We start from the raw sequence: 17,813 nt of genomic DNA, 5'->3' as shown, positions 1-17,813 counted from the left end.
ATGAAGCCCAGGGTGCTGGTGTTACTGCATCCTCGGAGTTTCTTAGACATGAACTAAACACAAATTATTACTCATTAGAGACTCATGATGGAGGTCAATTAATATATTAGATTGTAATCACAGCCTCAGGAAATGCCTAGGTACTGAGGGGCAGGCTGTCCCTCCACTCAATGGCCTTCACCTCTCATGATATTATCGCATCTTCTTTTGCCCTTATTTTTATAAACCATTTCTTTCTGCTCCTAGGTCCCTGCCCATGCCCATGCATTGACATTTCTAACCTGACCTGTGCACAGATAATGGAAAGTAAATCGTGTACACATATGTGATCATGTGACTCCCCTGTCTAAAACCCTCTGCTATGAAAACAAAGAGCCAACCTGGCTTTCTCTCTCTCTTTACCTCCACCTCACTCTCCTCTCCCCATGGACCATGTTTCCTTTCTCTGAATGCTGTCTCCTCCCTCTTCTCCTTTATTTACTTAATTCCCCTTATCCTTCGTGTGCTGGGTGCTAAGTTGCTTCAGTGGTATCCACCGCTTTGCGACCCCATGGACTGTAGCCCTGCAGGCTCCTCTGTCCATGGGTTCTTCAGGCAATTCTGGAGTGGGTGGCCCTTTCCTGCTCCAGGGGATCTTCCCAAGCCTGGGACCGAACCTGAGTCTCTTAGGTCCTCTGCATTAGCAGGTGGGTTCTTCACCACTAGAGCCACCTGGGAAGGCCACATTTGGATGTCAGTCAAATGTCACTTTCTGCCAGATGCTTCCTTCCTTCAGTGAGACCAGGTGACCCTGCACAAACTCAGTACCTCCCCTTCACAGGTCTTTTGTTGCTAAGTTGCAACCCCATGGACTGTAGCCCATGAGACTCCTCTGTCCATGGGATTTTCCAGGCAAGAATACTGGAGTGGGTGGCCATTTCCTTCTCTAGGGAATCTTCCCCACCCAGGGATGGAACAGGAGTCTCCTGCGCTGGCAGGCAGATTTGTACCCTGAGACTTCACAGGTCTTGCCTGCTGCTGCTGCTGCTGCTGCTGCTCAGTCACTTCAGTCATGTCCGGCTCTGTGCGACCCCAGAGATGGCAGTCCACAAGACTCCCCCATCCCTGGGATTCTCCAGGCAAGAACACTGGAGTGGGTTGCCATTTCCTTCTCCTCACAGGTCTTACCAGGGTGCAATTCTAGATCGTGTGTTTATATGATGAATGTCTGTCTCCTGCAAATCTGGTTTTCCTGACTACTTTATCCCCAGGGTGATTTGTAAAAGTCTCATCAATAGATATATATTTAAGCTCCTGCAGCATCCTAGGCATTATTGTAAGCCGGGGATTAGGAGCCCAGATTCCAGGAGGGCTTACCAGAAGTGGCCTTGGCAACCAGGACCTGGAGTTCTAGGCAAGGGGACTCCTTCTCCCAGGCTCTCATTGGTGAGAACTGAGGTTCCCTCATTCAGTAAAGGAGGCCATGCTCTATGATGATTTACTAGTAAGACTGAATGCAGGGCCTAAGCTTCAGGACTTAATGATTTAGTCATAAAATCCTATGAGAAGCAACAGAAGTACTCTTTAGCTCCGTGTAGAAGAAATCTCATCAAATGGCCAGCTTCAAATGCACAGCTGAAGGAAAGATTTTTGTCACTGGAAGGAACTGCTAGGTAAAATAAACATTTGGAAATACACTATTCATGGCCTCAGTTACACTTTTTTCTGGTTGTATTTTAAATCCTTGTTTTTAAGCGTTAGGTTTGCTTAGAGAACGAAGTATCTTTAAAAGTCTTCCAATAAAGGCTTCCACGTAGGACCACTATTGTGATCTATATATTCTGCCCAAGGCCGCTGAGACCAAGGGCAGCGAAGGACTTAAGAAGGATGGAATGAATAGACGCCAGAGGGCCAGACGCGCTAAGCCCACGGGGTCCGATCTCCGTCTGCCCCTCTCCCTCCGCCAGCCCCCTCCGCACGCCCTCCAGGCCCCTTCCTCGCTCAGACCTGAGCCCCTGCCCAGGCAGAGGCGCCCGCCTCCGAAGGATGCCGGGGTGGGGGTGGAGGGGTGTCTACGCGCGCTCCGGCCAGCGGCTAGCCCCGGCTCCGGGGCAGGCGATCGGAGGCCCCACCGCCCTTCTCTGCGAAGCTGGCGGCGCCGCCGGGCTCGGAGGCCCCCGGGATGAAGACGACAGTGACGCAGGCCTACCGCTTGCAGCCGCCGCCAGCGGAGGCGGAGGCGGCGCCGCCCGCAGGAAATAGAGCGGGGCGACCCCAGCCCGCGCCGCCGGACATCCCCGCGCATCCAGGCGCCGCGCGCCCCCGGGCCGAGCAGCGGGGCCTCCGCGCCCTCCTCCCGCCCTTCACCCGCGCGCTCTCCGCCTCCAGCCCGCGCGGGGGCCGCGGGGCGCGGGGCGGGTTGGGGCGCAAGGCAGTCCCGTCCCCGGGCTAAGAGAAAGCCCCCGATTGGCGTTTCTGAATGCACAAGTTGATATGAGTACTAATGTTAACTGCCCCCCGAAGAAAACAGTACAGAAAACCCTCGCCTTGACCCCTGCCCGGGCCCTGGCTTTGGCTGGCGGGGCCACCGGCTCATCAGAGTTTGTGGGGCACTCGACAAGGCCGAGAGAAGGGCGGAAGGGGGAGAGGAGGAGGCTCCCGGTACGAGGTCGGAGCTGGCCGGGACCCCTCCGGCGACCGCGCGGGCCGTGCGGGGTGGGGCCGGGGCCCAGCCGAGCATTGCGCGGAGGCTCGCGCCGCGCCGGCCGGGGAGCCATCGGTGTCCCCGCCGCGCCTCCAAACCGGGCTTTGTTCCCGAGAAGACGCGTCCTTTCTCTCCCGGACGCTTCCCTCCACCCTGCGGCCCGGGTCTTCGCCCACTTCTTCCCCGGAGGACCGGTCCCCATGCACGGGCGTCCACTCGGATGACCACCGGGCCCCGCGGAGAGCAGGTGGGAGGCGGCAGGCCTGGCCCAGCGGCGCTCAGTTGCCCACCTCCCCCCCGCCCCGGGCCCAGCGCGCAAGGCGCAAGGTCGTCGGCGGCCACCTCGACCCCCGCCCACCGCCCGAGGTACCTCTGGCCTGTCCGGCGGAATCCGGCCGCGGCGGTCGCGGCGGAGCCCGGCCCGGGTCCGGGATCACAGCTTCCAGCGCGCGGCCCGCGATGCGCCTCGGGTTACCCTGGGGCCGGCGTCTCGCGTCCCATCGGAGCGCGCGGGGACAGCGCCCAGACGGCCGTGCCGGGCGACCGATCGTCCGATGTCATGGGCAACACCTTCCTTTCATCGGGTTTTACACCTGTCCTCTGCACGTGCGGAGGATATGGTGGCAGTTTTTGTTTTGGGTTTTTTTTTTTTTAATCTTAGCTGCTCCTCCAAGACGCGCGTGCCCCTTAATTGGGCATCTACTGTTTATCTGTCCCCTGAAAGCGGCTACCGCGAAGTAAATAAACGAGCTAGAGAAGGTTAAAAAAAAAAAAAAAAAAAAAACCTGGCAGGATTTCCGCTAGCCCAGCCGCGAACTACACGTCCCAGGAAGCTCCGGCGCCAGGACGCGTGTCCACTCGGCCATCCACTCGGAGGAGGCCTTACTGAGTCCCGGCCGACGCGCGGGCCAATCCCCTCGCCCTGCACCTTGGGCTGGAACCTGAGACGGGCTCGCCCCCAATGATGCTTCAGTTACAGAAGCAACGCCGGTTTGTCATTGTCCCAAGAAAGAGGAGCGGCGTGCTTCTTGTCCGTTTCAGCAGAACTGCTGGCATCCTTCAGCTGGACAAGCTTGCGTCCCGGTTGTGACCTTCTGGGGGAGACCCCCGCGCGCGAACAGCACAGCCAGAGACCCTCTCAGGGAATCTCGCCTGCTGTTGAGATCGGCCGACGCGCCCCCGCCCGAGCCGCGGCTGGCTGCGTCCACCTCTTCCACTTCATTTATCCGTGGATCATCTTGAGTCGAGCTTGTAAATGTTTAGCATTTTGCTGCTTTACTGCTTCTTTCTGGCGACCGTTCCAGCACTGGCCGAGAGCGGCGGAGAGAGGCGACTGAGCCCCGAGAAAAGCGAAGTATGGGGTCCCGGACTCAAGGCAGCCGTGGTCCTTCCCGCGCGCTATTTCTACATTCAGGCGGTGGACACATCGGGCAAGAAGTAAGTCCGCAATGGCTCCATGACGATTTTGGAAGGCAGATCAAGCTTTCTGCTTCTCTCCTCGCGTTCTGTCCTCCCAGAACTCGTTTCTCCACAGCAGTTTAAAATCCAGGACACTTGGGGGCTATTCACATGTCTTGGGAATTTATCCCCATCCTACTCAATTTTTCTCTGTAGCTTTAGAAATCATTTCGAATTAGCTCTTCTCCTGGCCCTTTTGAAGGGGAGTCCTACATGAGTGCTGAACAAACAAACCCCTGTACTTTGCTTAAGGTATTCTAAATTTTTTCTATTTAAATTAATTTATTATTTATTTATTTTGTGGAAGTATAGTAGATTTACAATGTGTTCATTTCGGCTGTACAACAAAGTGGTTCAGTTAGATCTATACATTCTTTTTTATTAAGTTTTATTGGAGTATAGTTGCTTTACGATGTTGTGTGTTTCTGCTAGTACAGCAAAGTGAATCAGCTATACATAGACTTATATCCCCTCTTTTTTGGATTTCCTTCCCATTTAGGTCACCACAGAGCACTGAATAGATTGGGGTTGACATAGATACAGTCAATCCCAATACCGGTAGGTATAAAATAGATAACTAATGAAAACCTAGCACAAGGAACTCTTTTCTAATTTTTGCATAAATTGTTATAAGGAATTTGAACTCAGTTGTTAGAAAGTAGTTGGCTTCACCTTTTTCTGGTGCTGCTGTGTTTTCAGGTAGACCTCTGCACTAAGTGTGTTTTGAAACTCAAAATGAAAAATAAAACACTATTCATAATTTTATGGTTGAGGCAGAAAGTATCAAAATATGAATCTCCTGTGTTTGTTACAACTTTATTTCATCCCACTGCATTCAACTATCCCACTTGTGCTTGAAACTTATTTGTAGAGTTCACATACCTCTGACATGATTGTCTTTTTATATTGAAGCTGTCTGTGTATATTTTGTTGGCAAAAGATCTTGGGAATAAGAAGTTTTCCAAAGAAAAGGAACGTTATAAATTTTGTCACTTGGTTATAAATAGTATGGTTGGGAAACTGAGTACCATCTTAATCTTAACACCAAGAGCATGCCCTCAAAAGAAAAAAACCTTTTATACAACATCACTTGGATAATATGCTAACTACTAGCTTTTTCCATGGCTGAGTACGATTTATAATAGTGATTTTTTTTAAAGAATCATTGAGAGCGATGTTTCAGAAAACCATTAGAGGCATCATTTGATCACAGATTTCCAGATGTGATGGACACGAAATAAATAGTAGGTTAATAGGACTGTTTTTATATATGAAATGCATAAGGATGTTCTGTGTTTACAGAGATTAGTAGTCTTAAAAGACCTCCTTGTAATTTTGTAATAAAACTGATTTAACTTATCTTGACCATTGTCATCCTCTTTTCCTTTTCATCTCCAATCCATCCTATTAATTCTGGTACTGAAAGCATAAGGAAAAGGAAGCAAGCACATATTAGGGGGAGGATATAGAGAATAGTCAGGTTCACAGACTGGAGACCATAGTCTTTGTATGTTTGTTTCTTAAAATAATCTTTATGTTTCTCTGTTCTTCCCATCACAGATTCACATCTTCTCCGGGTGAAAAAGTGTTCCAGATTAAAATCTCAGCCCCAGATGAGCAATTCACTAGAGTCGGGGTCCAGGTTTTAGACCGAAAAGATGGGTCCTACATAGTAAGATACAGAATGTATGCCAGCTACAAAAACCTGAAGATAGAAGTCAAATTCCAAGGTCAACATGTGGCCAAATCTCCATATATTTTAAAAGGTAATGTGGAATATAATTTCAAAACAACAGTGTTTGAATACAATATTACCTGTCATTCAGTCAGTAAAAGCAGGTTAGCCTGATATTTTTTCACTGGAAGAAAAGAAATTTTGTTATTGTTTTTCAGTTGCTAAATCAGGTCAGACTCTTAGTGACCCTATGGACTGAAGTTGAAAGCTAAGTTGAGAATCCTGGTAGAAGAAAGAAACGCAAGATTTGAATGGAAATTGTAATTCACTAAAGAGGAAAGAACTTAATATATTCTTTAGTATGAACTTAATAGTATTAAGTTCTAGTAATAAAGAATTTGCTTCTGGAAGATGCAACGTTAGCAAGAACAATCAAGCTATATGGTCATAGGTGGCACTTTCTTAGTTAGAGACATGTGACTTAAATAACTGATGAGTGTCACTGAAATTTGATCAATCACTTCAGGAAGAAAGGGCTTGATAGAGATAGTGAAAGTTGACTGTAGTTTTTTTGGTTTTGTTTCAATGCTATTTTTCCAGAGAAATTCTCCAATGTTTTCTTATATAGGATAAGTGTACAGCTTTCTTCCCTAAAGCCATATCATTCCATATCAGCAGACATATATCCTAAAATATTAGAGAAGCAAGGAGAATACAGACACACAAATCTTTCTTGACCCACTGCTCCAAGAAAGGCAAACGTTTTTGTAGAAAGTGTCTAGGTTCCTTCCCCTCACTCCACTAGGACCACACGGTACCATATAACCTGCTAAACCTTAAAAAGATGTCCCATTGTCTCCTACTGCCTGGGTCAGGTGACAATCTGAGAATTATAGAAATAAATGACAGTGAAATCTCAATGCAGATTCTATGTTATGTTAGTATTATTTCTAGACACATGTAATTAATTCATAGTATTAGTGAAATGGGTGTTTTGAAGATTACTTTGCTTCTTTATATTTTTTTTAAAAAAACTACTAACCATAGTAGGGGTGCTTTATTTACTTGTATTGTTTTTTTTTTTTTTTTTTGGCCTCACCTCAAGGCTTGCAGTATCTTAGTTTCCCCACCAGGGATCAAACCCAGGCCCCAGCATCAGAAGCACAGAATCCTAACCACTGGACCATCAGGGAATTCCCACTTGTATTGATCCTTAGGATGATTTACCCATTGAGAAAAGTATCTTAGACATTTTAAGGACTTGCTTGTATAACAGACCATTGAAATATTAATTCCTTATCACTTTTGTCTTTCATTAAAACAGGGATATGCCTCTGATATCCTTTTACCAATGTTTGGTTATTCTTAAGTACACAAAACATAAAGAGTAATGCTTTGCAGTACAACAGAAACTAACACAACATTGTAAAGCAACTATACTCTAATAAAAATTAATTTAAAAAAAAAGAATAATGAACTATGGGGACTTCCCTGGCCGTCCAGTGGTTAAGACTCACGTGGGTTCCATCCCTGGTTGAGCAACTAAGACCCTACCTGCCATGTGGGAAAAAAAAAAGAGTAATGGAGGGACTATGGAAGCCACTTAGAGAAAAATGTAGTACCATTAGCTTTCTTTTGAAGTCATGCCAAGTGGACTTTACTGTGAAAAGATCTTAAGACCCAACCGTAAAAAGCTGTCAGAACAGATGTACTCGCTATTCCCCAGTGTAATAGAAAGGTTTCTCTTTTTAAAATAGGTTTTCCATCAAATTGCCCTCCCCATCTGACTAGCCAGGAACTGAAGTCATGCTACAAATATCTGTTACCTGTTTCACACGCTGAGTGAGATTGTGCCTGTACCCTTTGCTCCCTGTGTCATCAGGGCCGGTGTACCATGAGAGCTGTGACTGTCCCTTGGAAGACAGTGCAGCCTGGCTGCGGGAGATGAACTGCCCAGAAACCTTTGCTCAGATTCACAGAGATCTGGTGCATTTCCCTACTGTTGACCCGGAAAAGATTGCAACGGAAATCCCAAAAAGATTTGGACAAAGACAGAGCTTGTGTCATTACTCCTTGAAGGATAACAAGGTGCAGTTGCTTGTTTGTCTTGGTGATGTATTTTTGTTTTGGCCATGTGGCTACAACTTAGCTACATAGTTTTATTAAAATCATTCTGCCGATCATTGTGATAAGCTTGATCTCAGTGAAGCCAAAGCGTACTTTTAGACTAACGGAATAAACATGGAATTGTCTTCCAGGTTTATATCAAGACTCACGGTGAACATGTAGGTTTTAGAATTTTCATGGATGCCATACTACTTTCTTTGACTAGAAAAGTAAGTATTTCTTTTCTCTTGTGTATAATGGACCGTTTAAATCCAGGTTTTACATCATAGTCTTCCCAGCCGGCACAGTGGTAAAGAATCTGCCTGCAGTGCAGGAGACCTGGGTTCAATCCCTGGGTTGGGAAGATCTCCCGGAGAAGGAAATGACAACCCACACCAATATTCTTGCCATGGAGAATTCCATGGACAGAGGAGCCTGGCGGACTATAGTCCGTGGGGTCGCTAAAGAGTCAGACAGGACTGAGCAACTAAACAGTAACAACAGCAGTGGAGTTTGGAGTGATAGTGACACGGCTGATGTGAAAAACGATACCATCATTTTAACACTCTGGCTTCCTTGTCCTAGGTGAAGATGCCTGATGTGGAGTTTTTTGTTAATTTGGGAGACTGGCCTTTGGAAAAAAAGAAATCCAGTCCCCACATCCATCCGATCTTTTCCTGGTGTGGCTCCACGGACTCCAGGGATATTGTGATGCCCACCTACGACTTGACAGACTCTGTCCTGGAAACCATGGGCCGGTGAGAGATGGGTCGCAGACGACCCAGAGCCTTGGTTTTCTTTCCTTGATGAGTTTTTTCCCGACACCTCTTGCGAGGCGATGGTTTGGGGGAAACATCTGTTGCACTGTCTGTTTTCCAGAGTCAGTCTGGATATGATGTCCGTGCAGGCCAACACGGGTCCTCCCTGGGAAAGCAAAAACTCTACCGCTGTCTGGAGAGGGCGAGACAGCCGGAGAGAGAGACTCGAGCTGGTTAAGCTGAGCAGGAAGCACCCGGAGCTCATAGACGCTGCTTTCACCAACTTCTTCTTCTTTAAACACGACGAAAGCCTATATGGTCCCATCGTGAAACACATTTCATTTTTCGATTTCTTCAAGGTATGACATCGTCCAGAGCCAATGCTTTGTGATTTTCCAAATACCTGCATTTGAGTGCTAGGTCACTTCAGTCGTGTCGGACTCTTCCTGACCCTATGGACTATAACCCACCAGGCTCCTCTGTCCACAGGAATTCTCCAGGCAAGAATACTGGAATGGGTTGCCATTTCCTTCTCCAGGGGATCTTCCCGACCCAGGGATCAAACCCATGTCTTTTATGTCTCCTGCGTTGGCAGGCGGGTTCTTTACCACTAGTGCCGCCTGGGAAGTCCCACCTGCATTTGATGGGTGGGAAATTAAATTACAGGAGATTGAGTGAGTGAGTGAGTGATAATCATTGCTCAGTCATGTCCGACTCTTTGCAACCCCATGGACTGGAGCCCACCAGGCTCCTCTGTTTATAGAATTCTCCAGGCAGGAATACTGGAGTGGGTTGCCATTTCCTTCTCCAACAGAAGATGAGAGGTGAGCACAAAATTTTAGGAACATCCAGGCATGGGGCGCCAGGGACTAACCAGCCCCTAGCAGGCAACCTGGATTGTACTCAGTACCTAGAAAAGTGAAAGTGTTAGTTGCTCAGTCCTGTCCAACTCTCTGTGATCTCATGGACTGTAGCCTGCAGGCTCCTCTGTCCTTGGGATTCTCCAGGCAAGAATACTGGAATGGGTTGCCATTCCCTTCTCCAGGAGATCTTCCTGACCCAGGGATCAAATGTGGGTCTCCCACAATGCAGGCAGATTCTTCACCGTCTAAGCCACCAGGGAAGTCCTGACTCAGTATCTAGACCTGACATGAAATATGCACCAAGGGAGTTTGGGATCTGGGTAATTTTTCCTCCATCTGACCTTCAAGAGGAGCACATTTTCACCCCAAACCCTTTTTTTTATTTAAAAATACGTGTTAGTGATTTTATAAATATTTCTCCCCTGAGCCATAGAATCACAATAGACTAAAGAAGGAATATAAAGCAGGTGTCTCTTCCCTTCTGGTAGGGAAATGACTTGGAATCCAACCAGCTGTTCTGCTCAAAAACTCTGGGTATTCTACACTCTCTCTGTGTCTAGAATGTGGGCTGTTCCTGTTTTCCCAGGGTTGATCCTTTTTCTGACAACTCTCCTTTCTCAAGCAGTGAGGTATACCACCCTGATCTCTAGACCCCCAAGGGATTTTGAAGCCCCATGTGGTGAAGGGTAGTCAGCCATCTCCTGCAGGTGGGAAGGTCAGTGATTGATGAGCTCTGCACAGAGGAGCCTGGTGGGCTACAGTCCACAGGGTCGCAAGAGGCAGATGTGACTGAAGCGACTTACTGCACAGAGCACAAGAAAGATGGCCATAAGCTGAATAATCAGTTTTTCTTCCATATGCATGTCACAGAAATTTTGGAAAGAAATGGTTACAACCAAAGAGAGCTGATTCCAGCCATTCCTCCTCCGAGAGTGTCCTGTCAGACCTTTGCTTTCTTTCTGTTGTACCTGTTGAATTTGTTGCAGCTTAAAACTATTGACTAGGACATCCCTGGTGGTCCAGTGGTTAAGAGTCTGCCTTGCAACATAGGGGATGCAGTTTCGATCCCTGCTCTGGGATCCCATATGCTGTGGAGCAGCTAAGCCCATGTGCCCCAACTAGACAGCCTGCATGAAAATCACATGTGCCTCAACCAAGACCCAGTTAAATAAACAGATAAATATTTAGTGACCTCTGCTGTGCTGGAAATACTTTGATTCATAGATGTTCTTGCCCCAGAGCTTGTTAATTTCTTTAAGAGCTGGGTGTGCCCACCGGATGTTTCAAAGGTATGGTTAACACAGTTTAGAATGTGCCATCAGTAGGTACTATCATGCCATCGATAAAGTAGTCACATGCATACTAAGTCACTTTAATTGTGTCCCACTCTGTGACCCTGTGGACTGTAGCCCACCAGGCTCCTCTGTCTATGGGGATTCTGCAGGCAAGAATACTGGAGTGGGTTGCCATTTCCTCCTCCGGAGATCTCCCCAACCCAGGGATCAAATCCATGTCTCTCACGCCTCCTGCATTAGCAGCTGGATTCTTTACCACTACTGCCACCTGGGAAGTAGTCATAATAAATCTAATTTCCTTCACTGGTAGGCTTTGGACAACAGTTTTATAATTTTATTGGTTGCTCCAGCGTTAGACTTGGGGCCCCTTCTTGAAATTTAGGGGAACATCAAAATAGGCCCTACATCTAGGTCAGTGTGTTATGTATACATATAAATAATTAATAGCACTTACTAAGTGGCAGGAGCCAAGGACAAAATCTAGCCAGTTTGTATCTGAGGATGGTGAGGTTTGATGTGTGGAAAGAGGAGGAGAATAAAGAAGAGTGGGAAAAAGGGAGTTTAATGGAGGTTCTTCTGCTGTCCTGCGGTTTGCAGCATAAATACCAGATCAACGTGGATGGCACCGTGGCAGCCTACCGCCTGCCATATCTGCTGGTTGGTGACAGCGTGGTGCTGAAGCAGGACTCCATCTACTATGAACACTTTTATAATGAACTGCAGCCCTGGAAACACTACATTCCAGTTAAAAGCAACCTGAGTGATCTCCTAGAGAAACTTCAATGGGCAAAAGATCACGATGAAGAGGTAAGGTCAGTCTCTTTCCAGATATCACAGGGTCATTTCCATGTCTTGTGCCTGGAAAACATTCAAGATGCTTACATGGAGACCCTTTCCTGTAAATGGGAAGCCACATCCGCATGCATAGCACAGATCCCTTCAGGGTAAAGCCAGGCACAGTGGCTTGGATTAACTGCCCACTCTGCACATGACACGAAAACCTAACCTTTGGCCTCGATTTTGGTCTCACTCAGTTAGATCTGAGCTCCAAGCACCGCCTCCCCTCCCCTAGCAACATGAAGATAAAGATGGTCAGCCTGGCAGGGGAAGAACTAACTGTGCCACGGATTAAAATGAAGGATTGCATGAGAGAAGCTTCAAACGAATATTCTGCTAAAAATTATTCAGGCAGTGCATTAAGCTTCATCTTGCATTGACTTTGCAAAGTCATTGTTAACTTCATTTTGTCTCCCTTTTCTGTCCCGGAGAGGCCCATTCTAGAAGGCCCAATATGACTTCTTAAACTATCAAGTCTTAAAAATCTCACTTTGATTTGAACACACATCCTCTAATGTTCCCTTTACACACAAGACTTCAAAGATACTGTAGCCACTATTTTCCCACCAAAATGTACTTGGAAGATCACTTAGCATATGTCTGCATGGGGAAAAATATGTCTCATTAAAGGATATTATTCTTGCTCCTATAGGCAAAGAAGATAGCCAAAACAGGACAAGAATTTGCAAGAAATAATCTCATGGGTGATGACATATTCTGTTATTATTTTAAACTTTTCCAGGTCAGTATTTTCTAAGAAAATAGAAATATTTGTAATTGTTCATGTTAGTAGCAAGTAATGTTTCACTGAACAATTTCGAAAAGTATTTTCATTAAGGAGATACATATATACCTCTGTAAGTGAAAGTCAGGGATAAATATTAAATTATAGTGAAAATGAAGGATGCTAAAGAATAGCTAATGGAGAATGCTACAACCTTAAGAGAAAGGTGTTAATGTGAGAACTGTGTGGCATGTGGTTAGAAAATTGGCCTCTGAGCCTACAAAGTTACTGTGCATGGATTCTTATTTGTTCTTTGTACAAAACTGCTATTTTGTTGCTGTTTCTTTTTCTATACAGTGCAAGGTATGTTTGGACCTGTTGTGCTGACCCCATTGGGCCATAACTTTTCTTGCAATTTGCCTTTATGGACCTACCCATTTAGGGATTGTAGTCAAAGCCTATCTGACAATTTGAAAGGTTCTTTTTTTAAAAATGCAGTCGTAAGCATGTAATTTGCTAATAAATAGTTCTAGATCTAAGTCAGATTGTTTTAATCTCAGAGTTGCAGAATTCTAGATATTGAGTCCAATGTCTCAGGCTCTGCTACAGAACAAAGTTGGTCGTTGCTGTTCCGCTCCCGCTTTGTAACCTTTCCTAAAGAGTGATGAATTATGTAAACTAAAGAAAGAACTGGGGGGCATTTGCTAATCTGAATTCCTAAAGAGCCACAGGTTATTAGAGTTCATTCATTCAACTCACATGTACTAGAGCATAAGCTCCTCGCCCAGAACTTAGGACAGGGAAGCCCATGATGAATGAAGACGTGACTGAGGCTGTACCAGCTGTGGTGGGTCAGGCAGAAATAGTCTGTCCTCAGATTCTCAGTTTAGGGAAGATGGGAACACAGGCATTTTCACTATGTGGCAGAAGATGAAAAGAAATACCATGAAAGAGTCATATAAATGAAGAGTAGACTTAGGAGTGGGGACAGTCACCTCTCAGAAGCTCTGTCGTGGGGTTTTAAGGAGGGCCTTGCATTTCATAACTTGACACACGTGACTTAAATGGACCGAGTTCTAGCACACTCCAGTGTATCTCATTTGGTAAGTGCACCTTATGTTGTTGTTCAGTCACTGAATCGTGTCTGACTCTTTGCGACCCCGTGAACGCAGCATGCCAGGCTTCCCTGTCCTTCACTGTCTCCCAGAGTTTGCTCAAACTCACATCCATTGAGTCAGTGGTGCCATCCAACCATCTCATCCCCTGTCACCCCCTTTCCCTCCTGCCCTCAATCTTTCCCAGCATCAGGGTCTTTTGCAATGAGTCAGCTTTTTGCATCAGGTGGCCAGAGTATTGGAGCTTCTGCTTCAGCATATTAAGTGCTAAATAAAACATGCCTTTGTATTGTTGCCTATACAGGAATATGCCAGTTTACAAGTGAGTGAGCCCCAGATCCGAGAGGGCATGATGAGGGTAGAACCAGAGACCGAGGATGACCTCTTTCCCTGCACGTGCCACAGGAAGAAGGTAACTGGAACTGACTTCCTAGCCAATGTCACAGGAAGAACTAACTATGATCCGAGTCCTCATTCTCCCCTTTACTCATCCAGTCAGGCAGCAACTACCCAAATTCCTCCTGGAGCCTCTAAGCAACTCACTTTAGCAGAGGCAAAACAGTTACCAACAAAAGGCAAAAAAGGAAAAAAAAAAAACAAAAACAGGTGCTAAGATGCAGTGAAGTGAAGAGACATAGGAGCTCCCAGCAAAGTGGAGGGAGGCCTTTTTTATTGTGAGAATTACAGATCATGTAGCATTTGAATAGATATTTGCGGTTTGCAAAGCATTTTCACATGTATCATCTAATAGCCTCATCTCCCTATGAGATAGTTTCTGCAAAGTTTATCATCCCAGTTTAGAGATGGAAAAATATATAACCATGATTATTCATGTTAACGGATTATTCATTTAAAAGTGATCTCTGTTAATACCACTACATTACTGGGCTTCCCTGGTGGCTCAGATGGTAAAGCGTCTGCCTCTAATGCGGGAGACCCGGGTTCGATCCTTGGGTCGGGAAGATCCCCTGGAGAAGGAAATGGCAACCCACTCCAGTATTCTTGCCTGGAAGATTCCATGGATGGAGGAGCCTGGTAGGCTACAGTCCATGGAGTCACAAAGAGTCAGACACGACTGAGCGACTTCACTTTCTCACTTTCACTGATTTCGTTTATAAAAGGCAGGCTCGCGTATGGACTTGGCAGGCTAAGGAGGATATGGACTTGGCAGGCTAAAGAGGACCTTAGCCATTACCCAGTAAATGCCTTCATTTTATAGTTGACAAAACCAAGCCCAGAGAGGAATTTAGGCATTTTATAGGTAACAAAACCAAGCCTAGAGAGGAATTTAGCTCAGAACCATCTATCTGGACTATAGCAAAACAAGCACGAAAAACCAGTGTGCCTTCTTCAAACTGTGTGCCTGTTTGTGTGTAAAGACACTGTGGCAGGGGAGGGTTGTTGCAATTTTAGTTGTTTTCCATCTAAGGGAATGTATATTGTATGAAAATTATTATATAATGGCTTGGCATTCTTTTAAACAACATCACCATGTCTGTGAATGGACAGACTCAACATTGTGCATTGGAACCAGAGTTGAGAAGCAGATTTTGCAGTTAACCATTTCTGCCTCCCAAGGGGGTATAAAAAAGAATAAGGTGACTGCCAGCTCTGGTGGTGTGATGGAACCAGCTCATACAGGCTCATGTGTGCGTGATCAGTTGCTTTAGTCATGTCCAACTCTTTGTGACCCTATGGCCCAGGTCCAGTCCATGGGATTCTCCAGGCAAGAATACTGGAGTGGGTTGCCATGCCCTCCTCCAGGGCATCTTCCCAACCCAGGGTTCAGACCTGCATCTCCTGTGTCTCCTGCATTGCAGGTGGATTCTTTACCGCTGAGCCACCAGGCAAGTCACATACAAGCTCACTGATTGTTAAATATTTAGGAATTCTGCACAGCGGTTAACCTTTGGTAGCTTGGAATACACCTGGTTGCAGTATTTACACCATGAAAACAGCACCTGCTGAAATTAGTTTTATTTTGCTTCATTTGCTTTTGTTTTGGATTTGCCTCTAGCTAGCCTTCAGAAGTGGTACAGCATCAGTGGTCACCCCTCTCAAGTGCTGCAAGGCCACAGAATCACTGAAAACCAGTCTCAAAACAGAAATGGCCAAAATTGGAAGGTACTCCCACATGGAGTTTGATTTGGTATCAGAATGAGTCTGTTGGCTCCAAATGAAACTGGGTGGCTGCCTTACTCCACTCCTCTTTTTTAAAATTTATTTTTATCTCATAAGTGAATTTGAGGAGTGCCAAATGATTCCCCTGATTGGTAGAACTTATGGCTAGAATGATAGCTTTATTGATTTTCCCACCCGCCGTGTCTACTCTGGCCATTCACTGATACCGTTCAGAACACAAGCCTTTACCATAATACAGACCCCTAGATGTTCAGGTTCCCACCAATGAGACTTTACCCTTGCTGCTGCTGCTGAGTCACTTCAGTCGTGTCCAACTCTGTGCGACCCCATAGACAGCAGCCCACCAGGCTCCCCATCCCTGGGATTCTCCAGGCAAGAACACTGGAATGGGTCGCCATTTCCTTCTCCAATGCATGAGAGTGAAAAGTGAAAGTGAAGTCGCTCAGTCGTGTCCGACTCCTAGCGACCCCATGGACTGCAGCCCACCAGGCTCCTCCGTCCATGGGATTTTCCAGGCAGGAGTGCTGGAGTGGGGTGCCATTGCCTTCTCCAGACTTTACCCTTAGATGATTTCAAATAATAATGATTTCAAATAGTAAAATCCTAAAATTTTATTTGAATCCTAAAATTCAAATAATAAAGTCCTAAAATCCTCTAGTGATGACTCGGCTTTGTTTATCCCTTTTTTCATCTTTGTGTGCTTGTGTGCTCAGTCGCTAAATTGTGTCCGACTCTTTGTGACCCTGTGGACTGTAGCCCACCAGGCTCCTCTGTCCATGGGATTTTCCAAGCAAGAATACTGGAATGGGTTGCCATTTCCTCCTCCAGGGCATCTTCCCCACCCAGGGATCAAACCCGCATCTCCTGCATTGGCAGGCAATCTGAGCCACCAGGGAAACCTCTTTGTCTTTAGGGGAAAGTAATTAATAGACTAAATGTAAGCCTTCTTATTCATGGAAAACTTCTTGATGGCTCTAAATATTTGTTTCTTAATTGCAGACCAAAGATGAACTGTGATACGCAAAATACCTTTCCTTCAAATAGTGGTGCTCTGAAGACTCTTCTTAAGTGAAAAGAAGAATGTCTTCTAAATACTAATTCCATGGACAGTATAAAATCTGCTCTATGATTGTCTGAATTATGAAGATCTGTTTCTTCTTATGCAGTATTCCCACGACAGTCATTGGAAGTACATTTTTAGGATTTTATAATAAAATCACTTTTATTTTAAAGGCCTGTGTTGTGCTCATCATTAGCTGTGTTTGGACCATGGAGCAGTAAAAAAAAAAAAAAATGGGTGTCTGAGTCCTGAACTCAGTCTGAAGCATGTCAAAAGCCATCACCTACCTAGATACAGTTTACATGACAAAGCAGTAAACTTCTGACTTGTTTACACTATTATTTTAGATAATCAGTCACTCACTTAATACTAATTAATACACCTTCCAAGGTTTTTTGTAATCTGGCCTCTTCCTGTATCCATCACAAATGTATTTTATTTAACAAGTATTTATTAAGCACCTAATATGTGCCAGGCATTGTATTAGGTTCTACAGATACAATAGTGAACAGCCACTATCTCTTCTGAAAGAAGAGTGAAATAAACAAGTAAAAATAAATAAGCAGGGCAATTATGGATTGATTAAAACAGTTATTACAGAGAGAAAGTGGGCTTAGTGGTGGTGGCTAGAGATCAAAGATGCTACTGACTTCTCACTGTTAAGCAAAATATTTGTTATGGTTAATGATAAACAACCACTACTAAAATATGAAATTTCCAATTATTAAAAAGGAAGCACATTAAAATTTTATTAAATGCTTTTCAGGCATCTATTTACATATTCATGTTTAATGGTGATTTATTCTGTTCCATTAATCCATGATGAACTACATTAATACTATTCTCATTTCGAAACATTATAGAACCTCCATTATAAAAACTCTAGTACATCCAATTATGTATTATTTTAATGCATGGATGTAATCATGCTAATATTTAGCTAAATCTGGCCCACCACTTATTTTTGGACAGCCTGAAAGTTAAGGATGATTTTAAAATTTTTAAATGGTTGAAAAAAATCAAGAAAAGAATAGTAATAACATGTAAAATTTATCTGAAATTGAAGTTTTGGTGTCCATAGTTTTGTATTAGTTTCC

At 45.2% G+C, this 17,813-nt stretch overlaps 2 protein-coding genes across 4 annotated transcripts in view; one reads left to right on the top strand and one right to left on the bottom strand.

Moving 5' to 3' along the window:
* The window catches only part of LOC133258584 (basic immunoglobulin-like variable motif-containing protein), a 68,893-nt gene extending 65,751 nt beyond the window's left edge, over positions 1-3,142 (bottom strand). Inside the window, exon 1 of one of the 3 annotated variants that reach the window (XM_061435337.1) lies at positions 3,054-3,142. The gene's annotated coding sequence lies outside the window, so the exon portion shown is untranslated. Of the gene's footprint in view, positions 1-2,188; positions 2,275-3,053 lie in introns of those variants that run through there. The other 2 variants (XM_061435336.1, XM_061435335.1) reach the window with 2 other exon arrangements.
* A 495-nt stretch (positions 3,143-3,637) lies between these two features.
* Positions 3,638-16,888, top strand: POGLUT2 (protein O-glucosyltransferase 2). The gene is made up of 10 exons (XM_061435333.1): positions 3,638-4,120; positions 5,702-5,907; positions 7,699-7,904; positions 8,075-8,152; positions 8,508-8,680; positions 8,802-9,039; positions 11,436-11,645; positions 12,328-12,417; positions 13,819-13,926; positions 16,656-16,888. Exons 1-10 carry the CDS (start codon positions 3,939-3,941, stop codon positions 16,671-16,673), a joined length of 1,509 nt encoding a protein of 502 aa, XP_061291317.1. The 5' UTR covers positions 3,638-3,938; the 3' UTR covers positions 16,674-16,888.
* The last annotated feature ends 925 nt before the right edge of the window (positions 16,889-17,813 follow it).

The sequence above is a fragment of the Bos javanicus genome, chromosome 12 (assembly GCF_032452875.1).
Source record: "Bos javanicus breed banteng chromosome 12, ARS-OSU_banteng_1.0, whole genome shotgun sequence".
In the NCBI taxonomy this organism is placed as follows: domain Eukaryota; kingdom Metazoa; phylum Chordata; class Mammalia; order Artiodactyla; family Bovidae; genus Bos; species Bos javanicus.
This window is presented reverse-complemented; position numbering and strand designations above follow the sequence as displayed.